This window comes from Rousettus aegyptiacus, unplaced genomic scaffold (genome assembly GCF_014176215.1).
Source record: "Rousettus aegyptiacus isolate mRouAeg1 unplaced genomic scaffold, mRouAeg1.p scaffold_m13_p_1, whole genome shotgun sequence".
Lineage (NCBI taxonomy): Eukaryota > Metazoa > Chordata > Mammalia > Chiroptera > Pteropodidae > Rousettus > Rousettus aegyptiacus.
The window spans coordinates 98,589,394-98,609,437 of NW_023416284.1; the positions used below are offsets into that span (position 1 = coordinate 98,589,394).

At 55.0% G+C, this 20,044-nt stretch overlaps 1 protein-coding gene across 1 annotated transcript in view; it reads right to left on the reverse strand.

Annotated features, from left to right (window-relative positions):
• Nucleotides 1–9,888: 9,888 nt before the first annotated feature.
• TFEB (transcription factor EB) overlaps nucleotides 9,889–20,044 on the reverse strand; it is a 45,380-nt gene continuing 35,224 nt past the window's right edge. Inside the window, exons 2-9 of the mRNA XM_016128662.2 lie at nucleotides 16,433–16,663; nucleotides 16,101–16,355; nucleotides 15,446–15,523; nucleotides 13,537–13,657; nucleotides 13,390–13,446; nucleotides 12,781–12,856; nucleotides 12,024–12,171; nucleotides 9,889–11,044 (exon numbers count right to left, since the gene is read on the reverse strand). Of these exons, the coding sequence (XP_015984148.2) occupies nucleotides 10,547–11,044; nucleotides 12,024–12,171; nucleotides 12,781–12,856; nucleotides 13,390–13,446; nucleotides 13,537–13,657; nucleotides 15,446–15,523; nucleotides 16,101–16,355; nucleotides 16,433–16,642 (1,443 nt within the window). The 5' untranslated portion in view covers nucleotides 16,643–16,663 and the 3' untranslated portion in view covers nucleotides 9,889–10,546. The remainder of the gene's footprint in view (nucleotides 11,045–12,023; nucleotides 12,172–12,780; nucleotides 12,857–13,389; nucleotides 13,447–13,536; nucleotides 13,658–15,445; nucleotides 15,524–16,100; nucleotides 16,356–16,432; nucleotides 16,664–20,044) is intronic.

A 20,044-nucleotide genomic window follows, 5' to 3' on the forward strand; every position in this document is an offset into this window, starting at 1 on the left:
CCTGGCCTGAAGTCAGGTGCCCTCTGTGATAACAATCTACGTAACAGCAGCTTCTACCATTCTGAGCATCTCAGGTTCAGAACCCTGCAGCTTCCTTCAAAGTCCCTGGCCCAGATCGGGATGGAAGTGTGTGCTTCTGCACCCGCGGAAGCAGCTCAGACTGGCCCTATCCTGTTTCTAACAAGACCTGGAACCAAAGTTTAAACCTTGGATACACCACTTATGAGCAACACTTGCGAACCCTTAGCTGCTCCCCTCACCAAACCAAAGGACTGGGACGTGACTAGAAGCCTGAACAGAGGCACCCTTCCAGAAGTGAGGGTCTGTTGTCCAGGAAGATCTGGTGCTGAAACCCCTTAAATCTAACCCCAGACCCTGGGTCAGGGAGAAAGATATGAACCTTGCCTCCTGTCTCCTTGCCAGCCAACCTCACGATAAAAGATTTTTCTTTTTTCAAAAGCTGGTGTCATCGTATTGACTTCTCTGTACATAGGGCAGCGAGCTCTTGCTTGGTAAAAATCTGGAGCCCCGAGTCTTGGCCTCTTTGGGGTGAGAGGAGCCCAGGGCAGGCCCAGTTTGAAGAGTGAGAAGAGAGGGAACCAGCATTCATAAACACCGACTACTTCCCACAGTTTAGTATCTGGACTCTCAGACACCCAGCGGACAGGTGTTCTCCAGGCGAGGAGAAGAGGCTCTGTGAGAGTGAGAAACGTAGCAGGATGGAGCCAGATTCAAACCAGTCTGACTCCAAGCCGAGCTGCTATGTACTAGTCCTGCTGCCTTCCTGCAGTTTCCCCGATCTCACAAAGTTCAAGATTGGGATCTAGAGTGGGAAGGTGACTTGCCCCTTCCCAGGGAGCCATTTGCCCCTAGCAACACAGCTTAACTTCTCTGTAGAGCCAGTAATGGGTCCTCTGATAACAGGGACAGGCTCCTGGGGCAGGACGCCCCCCCCCCCATCCTTCCTAGCTGTGTGACACTGGGCAAGTTACTCTGGAGCTCTCTGTGCCTCAGCCTTCTCTTCTGTGAATTGGGGATAATAATGGTACCATCTGCCCCTAATGCATGAAAAGGCTCAGAGGAGTGCCTGCCTTGCAAAGCCAGAGCACTTAATGAGGGCAGCAGTTACCATTTTCTGTAATGGAAGTTGTTGGGACCTCTAAGAGAGTATATTGAGATTTGGGGTCCCCCACCCCTCAGCTTTCCTCTCCACGGTTTGGCTGTGGGAGCCACTCCCAACAGCTCCACCTTCCTCAGCTCCAGGATGTCACCCCGCCCCCTCCTGAGATTCTGCCCCCGGGTGTGAGCTTCTCTCAGCGCTTCCCCCACCCCAGCCCGTGCTGGCTTCTGAGCAGGCCCCTGGGTGGCCAAGCCTACCTGGCCCATGGGGGCACACAGACACCCCAGCCTATCCGACCAGAGGGGTGGGCAGGAAGAGGACTGACACTGCATAGCGATCTAGTAACCACACAGCTCGCTGCTCCCGAGACAGTCCTAGTTTTCACCTATCGTCCTGGCGGAATTCAAGGTGCCCTCTTCTGCTCTCAGACTATCTTGACTTGGACGATAAATGATATGATCCTAGGCTGGACATGCCCTCTCCTGCCTGGTGCCAGCCAGGTGCTGTCCATACCCTCAGCCCGGGCAGTTGGGCTGCTTCCCCGACCTCTCACCCCAACAGAAGGAAAAGCAAAGACATGGAGATATGGGTAGAGGACTTCTCCAAATTCCCACAACCAGAAAGGGGAAGATCTGGGATGCAAACCTGAATTTGGGGGTCCTCAGAAGCCCACGTCCCTTCTCCTTGTCCGACCATACCCATTCTTCATATTGGCCAGAGGGCATTATGAAAGAAGGGCCACATGGGATGAGGAGGGCCAAAGTCCCTTGGGCGACTGTGGCCTCCAAGTTGGGTCTCTGGAGGGCAGGGTTGGGGCACACTGGGATATGAAGAGAGGGGTTTGGAAGAGGGATCAGTGTGAGCAAAGTCACAGCCAAAGAGCCCCGCCTTGTGGGAATAGCAACGGCGTGTCTGGAGGAAGGGCCGCGGAGAGTGGGGTGGGGCGTGGTGAGAGCAGTCGACTGAGTAGATTGGGAGCAGGTGAGAGAGACACCTGCAGAGGGCCAGGGCTGGGCATGTAGGCCGACTGTCCAAAGAACTGCCCAACCAGGTGAGGCAGGTTCCTCTCTATTTGTGTTCTCCCACAGGCCTAAGGACTTGAAGGATACGGGGTGGAGGCCCCCCAAAGGGCTAGACCCCAGAGCTTCATGGAGGAGGAGGCACTATGTTGTGGGTATTGAAAAATGAGCTGCAAGTGGGAACGGCTTGCACAAACACTGAGGGGAAAAAACACCTTGATCTCTTTGAGAATGGTGAGTGGACCAGCTTGTTAGGCCCTGGGCCAGCTTAATGGACATAAGGCCAAAATGGATATTATGGTCTGTTTGTGAAGAGCTTTGGGTGCACTGAAAATCGGCTTATTTTGGGTGAAGCGTCCCGGGGAAGCAGCCCCTAGGATGAAGTTATGCTGGCTTTATGATGGGATGGGCAGAGATTTGCTCACTGTCCTCACCATCTCCTCCCACAGCCTCTTGCCCTCCTGAGTCCTCTTCTGGTCTTTTTTCCAGAGAACCAGGCCTGGTCTCCAGGGCCAGGATGTGCAGGATGACCCACCTCTTCCCTAGCTGGGTCCTTGAAGTCGGTGGAGGGGGAGGTGAAGATGGCCAGCTCCCGCCCCTGCCCCAGGATGCTGTGGGCGGTGCAGGCTACTCCCCTCCCCCAGGTCCCTGGTGTCGCTGCAAGAGACACAGCAATTAGGTCAGAACGCCCCTCCAGATGCTCACCCCCTTCTCATTATCTGGAAACAGTTACAGTGTATCAAGGAAAGCCCTCTGGGGGTGTTTTCCCATCTGTTGCTCTATTTCCGACACATGCTGCCGTCCCACCTGGAATTCCCCTGCCCTCCTCTCCTCTTATCTAAGCCCTTCCTGTCCTTGGACAAGTTACCACGGCTCCCTGTACCTTTCTCCTCAACTGTAATGTGGACATGATAGTACCCACCTCCTGGGGGTCACAGAAGAGTCAGAGGGTTTGTTCATACAAAGTACTTAGGGCAGGGCCCAGTACAGAGAAGGTGTTCACTAAACAGTGGCTACAGTTCTTCTCAAGGCCTAGCCCAAATCCCTCTTCCTCTAGGAAGCCCTCCTGGACCACCTAAGCCTTAGGTGGGCACTCCCTTGTCTGCCTTCCACTGCTGACTCCTTAGGGCTTGTCATATCCTGACATGCATACTTTGCCTCCACGTTTACCAGGGGCTTACCATATTGCCAGGCACTAAATGATTTATATCTGTTAACTCATTTAACCCTCACAGTATCCCTACGAAGTAGGTACACTGTTATTATCCTCATTTTACAGAGGAGGAAAGTGAGGCAGAGAGGTTAAGTAACTGGTTTAAGGTCCCACAGCAAGTAAAGTGATGAACCCAAGCCAAAGACCCAGGCAATCAAACCCCAAAGTCCGTGCTTTTACCCTCAACTGTAATCATAGGTTGATACACGTTTGGGGGGTAGGAGGATGTACATATGACAAATACCCATGGTCTTTACAGAGTTTCCAGTTTCACTGGTATGTCCACTTGGGGCTCTACACCAGGGCCGTACATGTGTGTTCATTGCCTGTGCACGGCATGCGTGCAGAGATGTATCTAAAGGCTGCATGTTGCATGCATGGAGAGCTGAGATACCGCGCAGTCGGAGTGTGCACACGTGTACAATGTCTGTGTGTGTGTTTACCCAGTATACTCAGTGCGTATTTCTGCAGGGGGTTGTAGGAGGACACATCACACTCCTCTGTGTGGCTGTCATTCTGCCTTAACAACAGTTAAATACCAATGAGGGAAGGGGAGCAGAACTTATTCTCCTTCTATAGAGACTGAGATGCTAGAGGCTGAAGCAGCTATGTGACGAGTGCACTGTGTGTGCACAGAGTGCGAACAGTTTGTGATCCGAGCATGTGTGCACATGTGTCTATCTGTGTGTGCATGCTAAGTACACCATGTATATGTGCGTCAAAAGTGCATAGGTGAATATTTACACAGTGCGTTGGTATGTGTATTTGGGTATACTGAGGATATTTGTGACCTGTGTATAATAGCTATACGTGCGTGTGCAGGCACGCGTGTGTGTTTGTACGTGGAGAGGTGTATATATGCAAGCATACATAAGAGATGAGGGGGGTGCGAAGATCGCACAGTAAGACAGATCTGAATTCCACTCCCGCCTCTGCCGCTGTCTGGCTGTGTGGTCTTAGACAAATTGCTTCATCTTCCAAGGCTTAGTTTCTGCATCATAAGATGAGAAAAGTGATACCTACCTCAGAAGAGTCGGGAGGATTAGAGATAATAAACTGAAGCACAGTAGGCACTCAGTGCTCACATACTATTTGGGGAGGTGTTTGTGTGCAGATGTATGTGTGTGAGCCGTGAAAGCGTGTACATAAAGTGCGTATGGGGGGGAGTGTATGGGGGAGCATGCGTGTGTATCTAACTGCCCTGAGCAAACTGCCGGGGGGGGGGGGGTGCCCAGGCTATGGGGGTGCATACGTGGGTGTGTGGGAGTACACAATGATGTAACTGTAACGCGTGTGACGATCTGTGCGCATGAGGGGGGCTGCACTCCAGGCCCCTCATTCAAGGTGGGGCTGGAGTTGAGGGGTCTGGCTGGGCCAAGTGGGGTATCTCTGGCTGTCAGGCCCGCGGTGGGTGGGGTTGCCCCCGCAGGCAGTGACTGAGCCCCCGCTCTCCCACCAGACCTGCCAAAATACAGCGAGACAGGGTGTAATTACCGGCACTTACCGCGGCCATTACCCCCCTCGCAGCTGCATGTGACACACGACCCGTCAGCTCAGCGTTCGCACCATTAAGGGGCCTCATTAGCATCCCGGCTCAGAAGCAAAATTACCCTCACTGCTCATTTCAAGATGTCATCAATTTTAATTTAGGGCCCAAAGATAGTACAATGGGAAAGCCCTCCCCGGCCCGCCGCACATGGAAAAGAATGAGAGGGTGGGGGAGGGGCTGGGGGCAGCCAGGGCTGAGGAGGGCATGGAGGGACAGAGGCGGGAAAGGGAGAGATGGGGCTGAGCAAGGAGGCGAGAAAAACGCTGATCTCTCCCTGCCCAGAAAGGTCTGCTGGCACCCCCTTGGGAGAGAAAAGGAATTGAGGGCACAGCCAGGGGCAGGCAGGCTCCTGGTCCACCCACCCCCTAGAGGGCCATCTGGAAGCTAGGACGTCTGGAGCCACATCTTGAGTGAGATACTGTGCCTAGCATTTCCCTTCAGTTATTCCTTTAACTCCCACAACAACCCTGGGAGATAGATATCGAAATCTCCCATTACAGGAGGGGAAACTGAGAGGCAGAGGACCCCACCCCCACCCCATCGCACAGCAAGCCACGGCACACCCCACATTTAAATTCGGGTCTGGCTTTGCTGCTTCCTGCCTTTGTGGACCCAGAACCTGTGGCGTCGTGGGACAGTCTCCCACTCAACACGCCTGGGCCCCCGTTCACCAGTCCTTCACACCTTCTGTGCCTCGTGCCTGGAATGCCCTCTCCCTTTCTCAGCTTGATATCACCTCTCCCTTCTTTTAAAGCCCTTGCTGCATCCTCATTGCTGTTCATGACTCTGTTTCCCTGCCCCCGGCCACCCCTGGGACTGGTTGCTAGAGAGCAGGGACTGCCCCTTATCTACCCAAGCATCCCCTGCATCCAGCGTGGGGCCAGCTCAAAGTGGGTGATCGGGGTTTGCTGAGCAAATCAATGACCACTACCTCCCAGCTATCCTCCTGCCCTTTGGTAGAAGCAGGGACTGTTTGCAGAAAGGGACCACAATGTCTCCCCGGCCCTGTCGGCATTGTTCAGAGGAGCAGCAGGGGCTCAAGATGAGGTGGGTGGAGCTTCCAGAAAGGCTATTTCAGTCTGCCTTTGATGGCACAAGTGAGGGTATGCCACAAATGTTTGTTGAATGAAAGAATGATTGAACACAGGAACGAACGATCAAGCTGGTGAAAGGCACCTCTCCCCAGGTGCCTTCAGTTCCCTCCAGAAACAGAAATCTCAACTAATCCCTCACCAGACCTTGTAGCAACTGGACTTACCATTACTCCTGGGGTGCTTTCATTTTACAAGCAGAGCTTGGGCACATGCCATGCCCTTAGAGAGCCTCCGTCTGCAGGGGGGACCTTCACAGGCCAGTGGAGGAGAGTTCCAGAAGGTATGGTTTGGGAGGTATTTCCACCCAGCTCTCCCACCCTAGTCTGTCTTAACTCATGGTGGGGCTCAGGTAAAGTCCCTGAATCCTGTGGGCCTCAGTTTCTCCATGTGTAAAGCAGGAGGTCACAACCTATGCCTCAGCTCTTCAGGCCATGGCGTGGGGCTCAGGGACAAGGCAGGAGGAGGTGGGCCAGGGCTCGGGGCACAGGCTGAAGAGAAAGGGCACTGCCATTCCCTGCACCTGCCCTCACCTGGACTGAGCCCTGCCCGTCTTCCCTGCTACCTGCCAGCTCCCATCTCCCTGGCCACCTCCAGGGTGAGAGGAGAGGGAAGAGCCCCCATCCTTAGCCCCAAGACAGGGTCCTTGCTGGTGGCAGGCACGGCTCCTCGGCCTCACAGAAGACGGATAGCTCCCTTAATCACTCTGGAAAAGAACCCCAAGCCGATATAATATTATAATTAATTAATTCACTAAAAAGGTATTAAATTTCTCTCCCCCCTGTGGATATTATCTGAATTCATTGACCTTTAGAAAAATCACCCTCTAATTGTAACCAGGTCCAAAAGCATTTGCAGCCCGTCCCTTTTACATTAATAATATCTTCCCGGACTCGGCTCTGGCTGCTTAAATATTGTATAAATTCCACTGCCCCCCTTGGAAAGAGAGAGCAAAGAAAAAAGATGAGGCTGGAGGTGCCTGAGAGGGGGTGGAGGGCTGGGCCCTAAGAGGTTGGGGCTCCAGGAGTGAGGGACAGGAGGTAAATTGAAGGGGCTTCTAGCTGCTCCAGCTGACATGCCAGGTGGCTTGGAGGGGCACAGGAAGGGAAGGGGAGCATGATCGGGAGCAAAAGTCTTAAATTTAGGATTCATTTTAAGAAGGCTCTCAGGGGGTGGAGGGGAAAAGACCATGATGTGTATCAGGCTCTCATCTAAGTCTATGGTTCCAAATAGTAAAGGGAGAATCTCTGTTTTAAAGCAACAGTGGGTGATGGAAACTTGTGAAAATCCAAGGACATTCTGAGGTCCTGCTTCTCCCCGTCCAGGCTTCAGTCCAATTCCAACTGCCCAGCCAGCCCTGTCCTACAGATGGTGGAACAGACCTCAGAGGTATGGGTGGACGTCTAGGACTTCCTAATGTGGAGGAGGCAGGTACTAAGGAACAGAGAGCCTGTCACTCCTGGCCAGGCCTCATCAGGGGCCACAGTCCACCCCTGGCCTCTGTCCAAAGACCCAAAGGAGAAATGCCCCGCAAACGGCAGGGTGGAAAACCATCTTTCATGTGCACACACCAGTGAATGTGTCTACCTCGTTCTGTGGGCGTCGGATCTCAACTTCCTCTGGATACAAAGAGGTGAGAAGCCAGCAGCTGGTTAGGAAAGACAGACAGATATGGGGACACACAGGGAGTAGAGCTAAGGATGGCGGGATCCTCACTCCCAGCACTCCTGTTTGGGGCGCCGCATGGAACCCAAGGGAGCTACTGCTGCTTGTCCTTCCCCTCGCTAGCTTGGACCCCCTTTCCCAGGCCTCATTCTCTTTTCACAGTTCTGTTTATTCTCAAGGCCTCCAGGGCTTCTTCAGTGAAATGAGGGTGTTGGAGAGGTCCATCTCTTCTTCCACAACAGCCCAGTTACCTGCTCTACCTTTTAAAAAATATTTCTGCCTTGTGGACCCAAACTCTAAAAAAGGTGTTGTCAAAACACAAAGAGCATGGATGAAGAATGCATTCCCTCTTTTTTCAATCAGAGATGTTCATAACCACCAGTCAGGAAGCCGTTGGCCCAACTCCTTTCCAGCCACAAACAGCTTCATGCAGATCAGGCTCATACACAAGCACTTTCTGGCGGCGTGTTGAAATGCTGAAGGTAGTATCTGTGCCTGCCTTCATCTAACCGGTAGGACTGTGGGGTCCCCAGGCGCACAGTTTGGAACTTACAGTTAAGCTTTGGCTTCCTGCTACTCCCCACCCTGTCCCCGCCAACCAGGTTGACAACGGCCAGCTCCTGACCCTTCAGCGCCCTCTTGTGAACAGAACCCCAATCACACCTATAGTCCTAGCCAATGGGCCATCCAGACCGTTTCCCAAGAAACCCAGGAAGGCAAGAAGCCGGCAGGCAGGTAGAGGGTGGTGATATAGTGGTCTTGAGGGGCTGAGGAAGCTGACAGGCAGCTTTCTGCTCCACTGAGTGAATCCTCAGAATGAAGAAGAACAAATGGGGTAGGAGAGAGTTCTCAATCACCTGAAGGACCAGCCTTGGGAGTTCCCAGACTCTCACCCTTGCTGGTGCCAATGCAGCCCACGCCTGGACGCATCAGGAATCTCCTAGCCTGAGTCCAAGACTTGCTCCAGGAGGGACTGAGGCAGGGCTCCCAGGGTGTGGGCAGGTTGCAGGCAGTGGGGGTGTGGTCTGGAACTGGAAGGAGGTGCCGGTGCCTGGCCTGGCTCAGACTCTGCAAGGTCATCCACTGCTCCATCTGACCTTGAGATTAATCCCGCAGCCTCTGCCAGCCCAGTACCATCAGCGCCCATGCGCCCGGCCCCCTCGCCTTCTCTCTCCTCATATATTAATTGTTCCGGCGTTGATTTGATCTCTGTTCTGCAGAGGAAATTGCCCTCTTAGCCATCTTCATCCTGGGATTTTTTTTTTTTTTAATTAGACCCCTTTGGCCTCTCAGGGCCGTGAGGGGGAATCAATTTTGGTCTCTGACTGAAGAGACTGGAAGTCAAGGGAGAACTAGACAAAGCCCCCAAAGACCCTCTCCTCCCTGCCCCCAGACACCTGGGGCTCAAGAATCTGCCCCAAGCCCATTCCCTGTCCTGGGTGAGGTTATACAGTCCCAGCATCTTGGAGCAGAAGCCCTTGGGTACTGTTGTGGGGTGGGTGAACTGAAGCCCAGAGAGAGGAAAGGATTTGCCGAGGCCTCACTGTCTGGCTGGAGCAGGGAGTAGAAGCCTTGGCTCCATGCAGAGCCCCGTGTGCCTGCCTCCTCCCAAACCAGTTCACGAGAGTCTTCATCCCCAAACCCATAGAAGGACACTGCCCCTCAGTTACTAGGGAGCCTGTCCTGCTTGAGACACTAAGTCAGAGAGAGAGCAGAGGGGCTGGCCTTGCCTGTTTTTTCAAGCAGGGTCTCAGCCCACCTAAAGAGGGGGAAGAATCTGGAGAGGTCACCACTAGAAGTGGGGGTGGGGAACAGGAGAAATATGTTCCCTGCCCCAGCCAGGGCAGCCTGGACCAGCAGCTAAGAGCAGTAGATTTGGTTTATGAGAAACCAGGCCCCCCACATCATCCTGCTCAGCCGGCTCAGGCCACAGCTGGAGGTAAGAGACCAGCAAGACTGCAGCGCCATCTTGTGGCTGTAAGGAGGGACAGCGCCCCCATCAGCACTCAAGCCCTTGAGTAAGGCTAGCTACACTGCCAGCATTCCGTGGGGCACAGCTGGGGAGCTGGCGGGAACCAGGCGATGGCTTGTTCCATCCTCTCTGTGTCCTGCGACCCTGATGCCCCACTGGAGGCATTCGAACTCTGAATCCAGAAAGGAATCCACTGGGTTGAATCCTCCTCTGTTCTCCATCAGCCCCAGACCCACTCCAAAGAGACAGGACAAGCAGGTACAAAGCACAGTGTTTACTAAAGGCACAAAGTGGGGAGCCTGGAGGGGAGCTGCAATTCCAGCCGTGACCCCACACTCTAACCTGAACCCAGAGCCCCCTCTGCCGGCCACCCCCCCGCCCTCACACCACCTGGTGGAGAGCCGTTAGCACCAAAGGGGGGTGGGAGTGCCCCGCCTGTGTGAGGGGGGCAGCCAGGCTGGAGGACAGGCTTGTTGCTATCCAAGTCCCCGGAAGGCGAGCCTGGGCACCCCCCGGACCAGTTGCCGCCTAAGAGAAGGAACTTCCTGAAACCCCTGCTCCAATGTGTCCTCCTTCATTGGCAGGGGTGGGTGTGGGGAAATCAGGTTCAGAAGATAGGACCCTCCTGAGACCTCTTACCTCCAGCACACCCCCCGGGAGCCAGGTCGAAGGCCTATTCCCACCCAGCTCTGACAAGAGGGCTGCCCTGGGGAGTACTGAGCCAGGTGGGGGGCTTCTCCTGGCCCCACAGGCTGCCAAGCGGGCGCTAAGTCCAAACAGGGGGCTGACAGGGAGGAGTGAGGCAGGGCAGGTGGCTACTTCACACACAAGTGCAGCCTGAAGGGGCAGAGGGAGGTGGCCCCGGCCCTCCCAGCCCCAAAGCCTGCCCCTGTTCCCCAGCGTGGGGGCAGCCGGGGTCACAGTACATCGCCCTCTTCCATGCTGAAGCTGCTCCGGCGGCTGCTGGCCTTGGAGGCCTCAGGAGACATGGTGGAGAAGAGGGGGTCAGAGGCCAGGGGCAGCAGTGAGTTGTCCAGGAGCATGAGGTCCAGGTCCTTCTTGGACAGGTTGGGGAACACGGAGCCATGCTCTGGCCCCAGAGGTTCAGGATAGCCTGGGGGCCCTTCATCGCCCCCGCCCCCAAAGCTCAGGCTGTTACTGAAGTCCAGGTGATGGAATGGGGATGGTGGCTGCGGTGGCTGGGGTGGCGGGGGTGGCGGGGGTGGCGGGGCCTGTGGGGGCAGAGCTGGCAATGACTCAGGGTCGGGAACCTCAGCCCTCAACAACAGGGCCTCCCCTGGGCCCTCCTCGCTGGGTAGCTCCTGCTTCACCACCTGTTGGGCCAGCTCGGCCATGTTCATGCCCGATGGAGAAGTGGTGGGGAGGCCATGCACTCGAGCCTGCATCTCCAGCTCCTGCGGGTGGGGCAGACAGAGGGCTCAGGATGCCCATCCATGGGCACCAGCTGCCTCCCTGCACCCCCACCCCTCGCTCCTCCCCTCGTGGTACCCAAGACCACAAAATGTCTCAGCGTAGGGTAGCGCTAGAGTCTAGACCAGTGTTTTATCAAACTACAAATCACAACTCATTAGTAGGTTGCAAAACCACTGTAGTGAGTCTTGACCAGCTTTCTATTTTCTTTAATTGAAATAGACTAGCCTAGACTAGACTAGACTAGAAATTACCAGAATGCATTGCATCTATTAAGGATGAGGGTTCTTTGATGAAACTTTGATCTTTCACCCTGAGTGTGGCTATGTGTGCTGGATTATAATGTAAATTATAGTATCTATTATGAGAAATAGAAAATAGAGAGATAAAATACAAAGTTTAAAAGCTTCAGTCCAATTGCCCTTTGTATAGATGACCAGCTTCAGATCCAAAGGGGACAGAGGCCCTCATCACAGAGCCAGGACGAGAAACCATGGCTCCAAGTGACTCTTTCAAGTCTTTGTTCTTTAGTTTGACACCCCTCCCCATGGCGATTCTTAATATTATCAACTAAATAGTTCCAGCTCTCTGCCTTCCACACGTGGTAGATTTGCAATTTTATGCTCCCTTGAGGTTAGCTATACACATGTACTTGCATTGATCAAGAAGATGTAAGGGAAGTGACAAGTGTCACCTTAAGAATAACATAGTTTTAAGATGTACCTGTCCATCACCCTGGGTCCCAGAATGAAGGTCTCACAGAACAGTACTTCCAGCTAATATTTGGAGCTTAAAGTTGCTGAGGATGTTTGTCATCGAACCATAACATCCTGACTGATACATCCTCCCTTCTCATGGCATCATTCCCACAGCTTCAGTGTAAGCACTGCCCCTCGGGTAAGAGGCCAGGCCAGGGGGTCAGGAGTCAGAACTACCCAAGAAGTCCAAGTGCAGGGGCCAAACCTGGATGCGGAGCCAGAGCTGCTTGTTGGTCATCTCCAGGCGCCGAGAGTGGTTCTCAAGCTCCCGGGACTTCTGCAGGTCCTTCTGCATTCTCCGGATGTAATCAACGGAGGCCTTGAGGATGGTGCCCTTGTTCCAGCGCACGTCCCTGCAAGCCCGCAGAATGAGAGGAGCATGTTCAGAATGGCCAAGTATTTGCCCTGTACTCGGTGGATAGAAGTAAAACCCTGCTTTGGTTTCAGAAGCCAATGTCTCCTGTCCCAGCCCACAAACCCCAGAGCCAGCCAACCCCTATTTGTGCAGGAGGCTAATCTCCATGTGCACAGAACAGGCTCTCCCAGGTGACTTCATTTTCACCACCCACCTCACTAATCCCATGGAACCAAGCAATCCAGAACAGCCTCCTTGCCCAGGCCTTCTTTTTCTGCCACCAAAACCCATACCTGTCTTTGGCCCTCCTACTCCTACCCATGGACTAAGGACACCAGGTGGATTAAGGACACCAGTCCAAAGTCCTCACCATACTTTCCCAGCATGACTCCTCCTCCAGGAAGCCCCCCTCCCCAGCCTCACTTCTGGAACATCTGTTCATCTGTCTTGAGTTTCCTGATTTGGACAGACGGACCTTCTTTTCCCAAATAGATGATAAGCTCTTAGAAGGCAGCAATTGAGAGATTCTCTTCCCTCCCTTCCCCCTGGCAACCAGCACTGGGCTGGTTGCTCCTGCCCCTACCCTTCCCCCAGAAACACTGCTCACAGGTCATTGGCCTTGGGGATCAGCATTCCCAACTCCTTGATGCGGTCATTGATGTTGAACCTCCGTCTCCTTTCAACTAAAGGTACAAAATTCCAGAGGAAGCAATTAGAGGCATGAGGACCCCAAATGGGGAGAAGAGCCAGCTCAAGAAGGGGTGCCTTAGCCCTTCTGAGAAGTATTGAGTGACCAACAGAATGGGATTTCTATGGAGTGAGGGGGTCGGGGCTTTGCAAGGGGGGCAACGTCGGCCCTGGTCAGGCTGTTAGCAGGCAAAGCTGCCTGGGGTGGGACCCCCCCTCCCCCACTGCCCAGAACTCACTCCCAGAGGGTCACCTAATCTATTCTGGCATTCCCAGGTTCCACACCCTAAAGAAAACAATCTGATAAACTCGTTCACTCTGAAGTGCTGGGGATTTCATGAATATCTCCTCCCTGGAGCCCCGCTCCCACCCTTTCCTGGAGAGGGCAGCCTGAACTGGCCCTGTCACACCAAAGACTTGGGTAGAGAAGGCTTCTTAGAACCTGTGCAGGTCAGAGTGGCTTTCAGCTAGCCCAGGTGAGAGGGTAGAGAGGGAGGTAGGGGGAAGGGGCGGGGCGGGGAGGACTCACTTAGGTTGTGATTGTCCTTCTTCTGCCGCTCCTTGGCCAGGGCCCGGCTCTCAGCATCTGGAAGCCAGAAGAGAAAGAGAGGAGCTGAGAGGGAGTGGAGGAGGGGAAAGGAGGGGGCCAGGGCACAGGGAGGCAGGGATGTGGTACCTGTAAGCTCACGCTTCTGGGTCAAGTCGGCTGGGCAGGAGCTGCTGGTGACACCCACCAAGGAGGCTGTGACCTGGGGGTCACCACTGTACACGTTCAGGTGGCTGCTGGACAGGGGCAGCTGTGGAGTGAGGTAAGGAGAGGGACCTGGTGAGCAGCCCCCTCTCCATGAGGCACCCTCCCCAGGGCCCATCGTCCCAGGAACAGCCATTCCCAGGGACACCTGGGGGAGGTTATACTGGTGTTTCCTGGGCCACAGATTCAGCTTTAAGGGGTCTGCAGCCAGCACCAGGGATGTGAGAATTCACCCTGGGCCTCTTCAGCCAGCAATTCCACCCGAAAGTCTGCAGAGTCCAGAGCTGAATAAGACGCAGCCCCTTAAGAGTTGCAGCCTAGAGTCACTGGAGCCACAGAAGACTGATCAACCAGGTGGCTAGTACAAGAGAGGATTTACACCCTCTGGCATTAGCAAGTCCAGGGAAGGGTCACCTAATCTATTCTGGCGGTTCTGGAAGGTTTCCTGGAGGGTGTGGAACTTGAGTCCTGAGCAAGATTCACTCTGGGGGTGGGGTGGGGGGCTGAGCAAAGAATGGAGGCTGGAAAGAGTGTGGTGGTCACAGCAGCTCAAGCTGTAGAAGCAGCACAGAGTGTGATGAGGGCTGGGCGGGAGGTGAGGCTGGATTCTGGAGAGCCATGTTCAACTTGCAAAGACCCTGGGATTTTTTTTTGTGATGGGCAGTCAGTGGCGGTTTAAGCAGGGGCCTGACAGGAACGGATGTAAACTCTGGAAAGATCTCGCCAACTCCTGCCACAGAGCAAAGCACAGGCCCAGAACCCTACATGGAACACAGGCACCCTATGGGGTACACAGAAACTACTAAAGGGACCACACACTTGTGCCCTGCCTCATTCCCTCTCTTCCTTCCTGGCCCTCGATGGGCCTGCTGGCAGTAGTTTCAGACCTGACTGGCCCTGGCCAGCTCCTGCTGAGCCACTGGGCAATGTCACCAGGGCTGTGGGGATTGAGGACTGACTCCTTGACTCCCCACTGCAAAACTGAGGACTTTCCCTTGGCGGCATGGGCTGGGGTCAGGATCTTGGTTAACAGGCTCAGGCCCAAGGAGCTGAGGTTCAGGACCTCCAAAAAAGGGGTGGAAACACCTACAATTCCACCTGTTCAATGTAAATACCTGTTACCCTTGTGTGGAGCTAGCCCCTAATCTCTTGCCTTATCTAATCTTCCCACAATCCTGTGGGTAGAAGTTATCATCCTTATTTTGCAGTTGAGAAAACTGGGGCTCAGAACAGTGAAGAAACTTCCCAAGGTCGTAGCCAAAGCCAGAAGCCAGACCTCTTGATTCCAATCCTGGCTCCTTGCCACCGGCTACCTGCCCTTTGCCCAGAAGGCCCAGTGAGGGGTCGCACTGCCAGGAGGCTGCTGGAGGAGAGAGACGAAGCCAGCCTCATGTCACTTGCCCCACAGAGTAAGGGACACGGGCCTATGTCTGCTGGGCCCTAGGCTCAGTGGAGGAAGGGAGCCCCAGATTCCAAAGGAACTCACCAGCTCTAGACCTTCCTGTGGCCACGCTGTTCCCTTCCAAAAATGCTCTCCCCACCTCCCCTCTGCTAAGGCCCAGCACCAGTGCCTCCTGCCACCACCCCCACCCAGGAAGCCTTCCGTGACTGCCCAGCCACCAATCCTTGCTGAAACCCCATCACGCATGCAGGCTGAGGCATATCCCTCTGGATTCATAATTCTGCTGAGCTCTGTGCCCTCATTACATGATCTGATAGAGGCAACTCTTGTCTACAGCTGAGGACGCAGTCTCTAGCTCTCTCCAGACTCAGAGCCAGGTAGGACCTCTGCCCCTCCCCTCTGACACACCCACCCCACCGTGGCCAGCAGTACCGTATTAGGCATCTGAGATTCAGTATTGATGAAGCCCAAGACATCGTCCAGACACATAATGTTGTCGATGACATCAAACTGAAAGAGAGAAAAGTCCACTTAGGGAGGGTCCACCAGGGGAAGGGTGGAGAAGGGGCGCTGGAACAGCCGCTGACCTGAAGGCACCTAGGAACCCACCTCACTCGATCTGCTCTTCTAGGGGAGAAGGAAACAGGCCCAGAGAGAGGGTGAGCTGTCCAGGTCCCCCAGGCCTCAAGGCCCAGGCCGAGCCTCTTCCCAATGAGCCAAGCTGCCCAGAGAGATTGCTTTATATACCTCCTGTCTGGACGTGGCTTTACAGGTATGCTGGGCTTTCCTGGATGAGGCTCTGTTTCTCTCTCTCTAGCAGAGCTTTCAGAAGTAGGGATGATATCTCCCCCTTGGACTGGGGCCCACTGAGGGCAGGGCTGTGTCCCCCTCAGACTGGGGTCCGCTGAGGGCAGGGCTGTGTCTCCCCCTCAGACTGGGGCCTGCTGAGGGCAGGGCTGTTTCTCCCCCTCAGACTGGGGCTCCCTGAGGGCAGCACCTTGCATCCACCATTAGACCAGGAGTCCCAGGAGCATAATGCGTGGCACCAGCTCTGCTGGTGGCAGCCACTGACCAGCTCCTCACTCACCTCCCTCTCAGGGTTGGAGCCGATGTGCAGCATGGCCATGGGGCTGTTGGGCGCACTGTTGCCGGCTGAGGAGGACACCACATGTCCAGCCCGCACCCCTGGGGAGGCTGCTGGCAGAGGCTTCGGGGAGCCCTGGGCTGGGCTGATGTGGGCAGCAAACTTGTTCCCATAGGTCTCGGACAGGTACTCCCGCACCTTCTGGTCCCGGGACTGCTGCAGGTGGTAGGAAGTAGGGTTCTCCAGGTAGGACTGCACCTAGGAGGGGGAGAAAGCAAGGGCTCTAGGGCTTCCGAGGCCTCTGGCGGGAGCGAACAGGCCTGAGCAGGCCTTACCTTCAGCACCTCCCCAGGCACAGGAGGCGGAGACTGGAAGTGGACGGGGGTGTTGATGGCCGGGGTGGGTGGCCCCCCCAGCTGTTGCTGCTGCTGCTGCTGCTGCTGCATGTAATGCATGACGGCCTGCTGCTGCATGCGCTCCCGCTGCTCCTCCTGCTGCGCCTGCTCCCGCATGAGCTGCATGCGCAGCCCAATGCGCGATGCCATGGCGGCTGCTGGTGCGGCTCCCTGTGGACAGGGGGCAGGTCTGTGAGGCACGTGTCCCCTTCACAGCACTGGGGCTTGGGGAGGGGGCCAGGACAAGCAGGATCATACTCATTGTACAGGAGAAGAAAGACACTGAGGTCCAGAGAAGGGAAGGGATCTGCCCAAGGTCACCGAACAAGTGGGTGACAGAGCTGAGACTTGAATCCAAGTTCCCTGGTTCCTGGACCAGAAGCAGAGACTCCCTCTTCCTCACTCACCGCAGCTTGGCGGCAGCCTCACTCCTCTCTCTGTCACACCACATGGTGAGTGATCCTGGCAGATCTGACCTCAGATACATCCTTGTCCGCTACCACCTTGCTGCCACCAGAGTGCACCCAGCCTCCGCCAGACCCTATCTGGCTTCCCGAATGAGTCTCCTAATGTTCAGATCCCCCCCTCCCCATTCTTGCCCCACAACATTCTACTCACAACTCAGTAATGAGAGGGATCCTGTCCCTCCCTCTGCTCAGAACTCTCCATGGCTCCCACTTCACTCGTACTAAAAGCTGAAGTACTTACCAGAAGAGGGCCTCTAGGATCTGCACCCACCTTGTGGACCCCTCTGACCCCACCTCAGGGTCTTTGCATTTGCCCTTTTCCCTCTGCCTGGGATGCCCTTTGTCTCCTCCAAAACTCAAATGTCACTTTACAGAAACTTTCCATGACCTCGCTATTTAAAATTGCAAAATCCCTACCTGGTCCCCAACATTCCCAATACCCCTTCCCTCTTTTATGTTTTTCCTTATCATCAATCGACATCTTAAATAGTATGCATTTTTGCTTAGCTCTTTCATTATCTCCTCCTCACCAGGAATGCAAACTCCCCTGAAGGCAGGCATTTTGTCTGTCTTGTTCCTGCCACCCCTTTGGCCTCTAGCTCAGGGCCTGGGAGGGTAGATGTTCTGTGAACATATGCAGGGAATGTTTACCACTTAGGAACCAGGCTCTAGCCATACAACATGAAGCCTACTAGGTCCCTGAGCTCGAGAGTCTACAGTCCAGTAAGAGAGAGATAAGTCCTCAGGCTACTACAGCTCCGTGCAGGGAGGCCCGCTCCAGGGCACCTGATGCTGCCAGCGCTCAGGGAGGGCTTCCTACCACCCAGCACATCAGCCCTGACCTTCGATGGGTCTCAGTGGGACAGGGAGACTAAAGCCCCCAGATCTAGTTTGGAAGAGGACAGGGCAGACTATGTCCTGCAGCTAGACCCACATTGTCCCTAGCTTACTAAGTGACCTTGGGTACATCCCATACCCTCTCTGGGCCTCCATCTTCCCATGAACAAAATGATAGGGCTGGACCAGGTGATTGCTTAAGGTCCCTCCTAGCTGGACTGGGCTGAGACTTTCTAAAAAAATGTACGGTCCCTAAGGGTGCTCAGACGCCATACAGGTTCTGGCAGGGGCTGGAGGGTCCCATCTCAAGGATATTGCAAGAGGCTCTGTGGTTGAGCAAGTGCTATCAACAGGGCAGGCCTGGGCTTGAATCCCAGCTCTGCCACTTTGCTGCGTGCCCTGGGGCAAATCACTTAACCTCTGTGAGCGCTAGTTTCCTCGTCTGTAAACAGTTTCTACTTCAGAAGATTCTGAGGGCGTTAAATAGAAATAATGTGTCTTGTGCAGCACATGGCGTTTGGTAGGCTGAATGGGTGAGTAATGGACTGGCAGGGTCAGCTGCAGTGTAGACCAGAGGCCAGAGCTGCACCCCAGGGTCCTGAGAATTAGGCTCAGACCTCTGCAGGTAGCCGAGGAAAGCGGCACAGGCGGACACGTTCTGCCGAATGCCAATCATTAGTGGAAGGTACTGACAAAGATTCAATGAAAATCACCAGATCATGGAAATAATCATAATCGGCATCTATTTAAGCATTTACTGTGTGCTGGGCACTGTTCCGAGCACTTTAACCTCAAACATGAGGTAGTTTTGGTCGTTCTCCTTTTACAGATAAGAAGAAACAGAGGCACAGGGAGGTTAAGTGTCTTGCAGTGACGGGGACAGAAGCTGGGACAAAATCCCGGGGCATCTGGCTCCCCAGGCCATGCTGGGCAGGGAAGGGAGAGGGTACAGAGACCACTGCGTCTCCATGCACAGCTGGGAAGAAGCTTGCATGTCTGGTCGATCCAGGGCCAGGAATGGAGCCCAAGCCAGCTGACCCTCAACCCAGGGCTCCCTCTACCACCACAGTGGGACAGCACCGTCTGCCTTGAGGTCTGAGCACTCTGTGGCTCTCCCTCAGCTCCTTCCTCCCTTCTCTGCCGTGCTAGACCAAGGATTAGTAATGGGGCTGCCCCAGGCCCAGGGGTCTCTACCCAGGTCCCTATAGCACAGTCTTCAAGGAAAGAAGGACAGACACCTCCCTTCTGCCCCCTTCTTTGTCCCGTAGCAGGGATACAGCTGCAGCCTCCACCCCTTTCCTGTTCCCCTACAGAGGGGCAGCCTGTCTTTGACCCCCACTGCCCACCTTCCACACCAGACCCCATATGCTCTGACCCCAGCCCAGCCATCTCCCCTCACAGATGCATCCACACACTCACACAGCGGCGCTGGGGACCCCTTCATCTCAGGAACAATCTCACTTCAGTTGGTCCCTGGCGGGGGGAGAGAGGACCGGGCCTGGCAGTGCCAGCCGGTACAGGGAGAACTAGGGGAGAACAAGCCCCTTGTTTCTCTGACAAAGGGCTGGGCTAGAGCTGATTCTGCCACAAGAACCTGGACCGGGCCCTGCTCAGCCCTGCACTGGCTGCGACAGCCTCGATTTGCTTATTTGTAAGATGGACTCAGGACTTCCTGCCCCACCACCCGCGGGGTCTGTGTGAGCCTCCTGGGAGAGGGTACCAGAGATTGCAAATGGCAAGAGGTCTGTACACCAAAGACTGTGGGTAGCTTTAGCCTGCCCGCTGTCATCTGACAGAGGGTGGCTCGAAGGGTGGGAGAGTGAGGCTTTCCCCGCCCCCGCCTCCACTATCAAAGCTGTCACAGAGCTGCTTTTCCCACTAAGTCCCACCCTCCTCCCCTGGAGCCTCTGGCCTACATGAGGTGGATATAGGATTTACGGAAGGACCTGAGGGGATCCAAGGGTAGATGAGGTGGTCCAGGAGAGACCCTGGGCATCCATACCCCACCCCCCGATCCTCCAAGCTCATCTGCTCACTCTCAAAGGCTGAGAGGCCACTCAAAGCCTTCCCCCCGATGCCTGGTCTGGGCAAAAAGAACTGAGAGGAGGGACACAGGAGAACCAAAATGCCCCTGGACCTCTGCCCACCATCTGACCTCCAGACCCACCAGGCCTGGAAGGGGCCCATGATGCGTGTCCTCAGTAACACCAGCAGCCTGAGTATCCACTACGTGCAGACACTGGGGCTG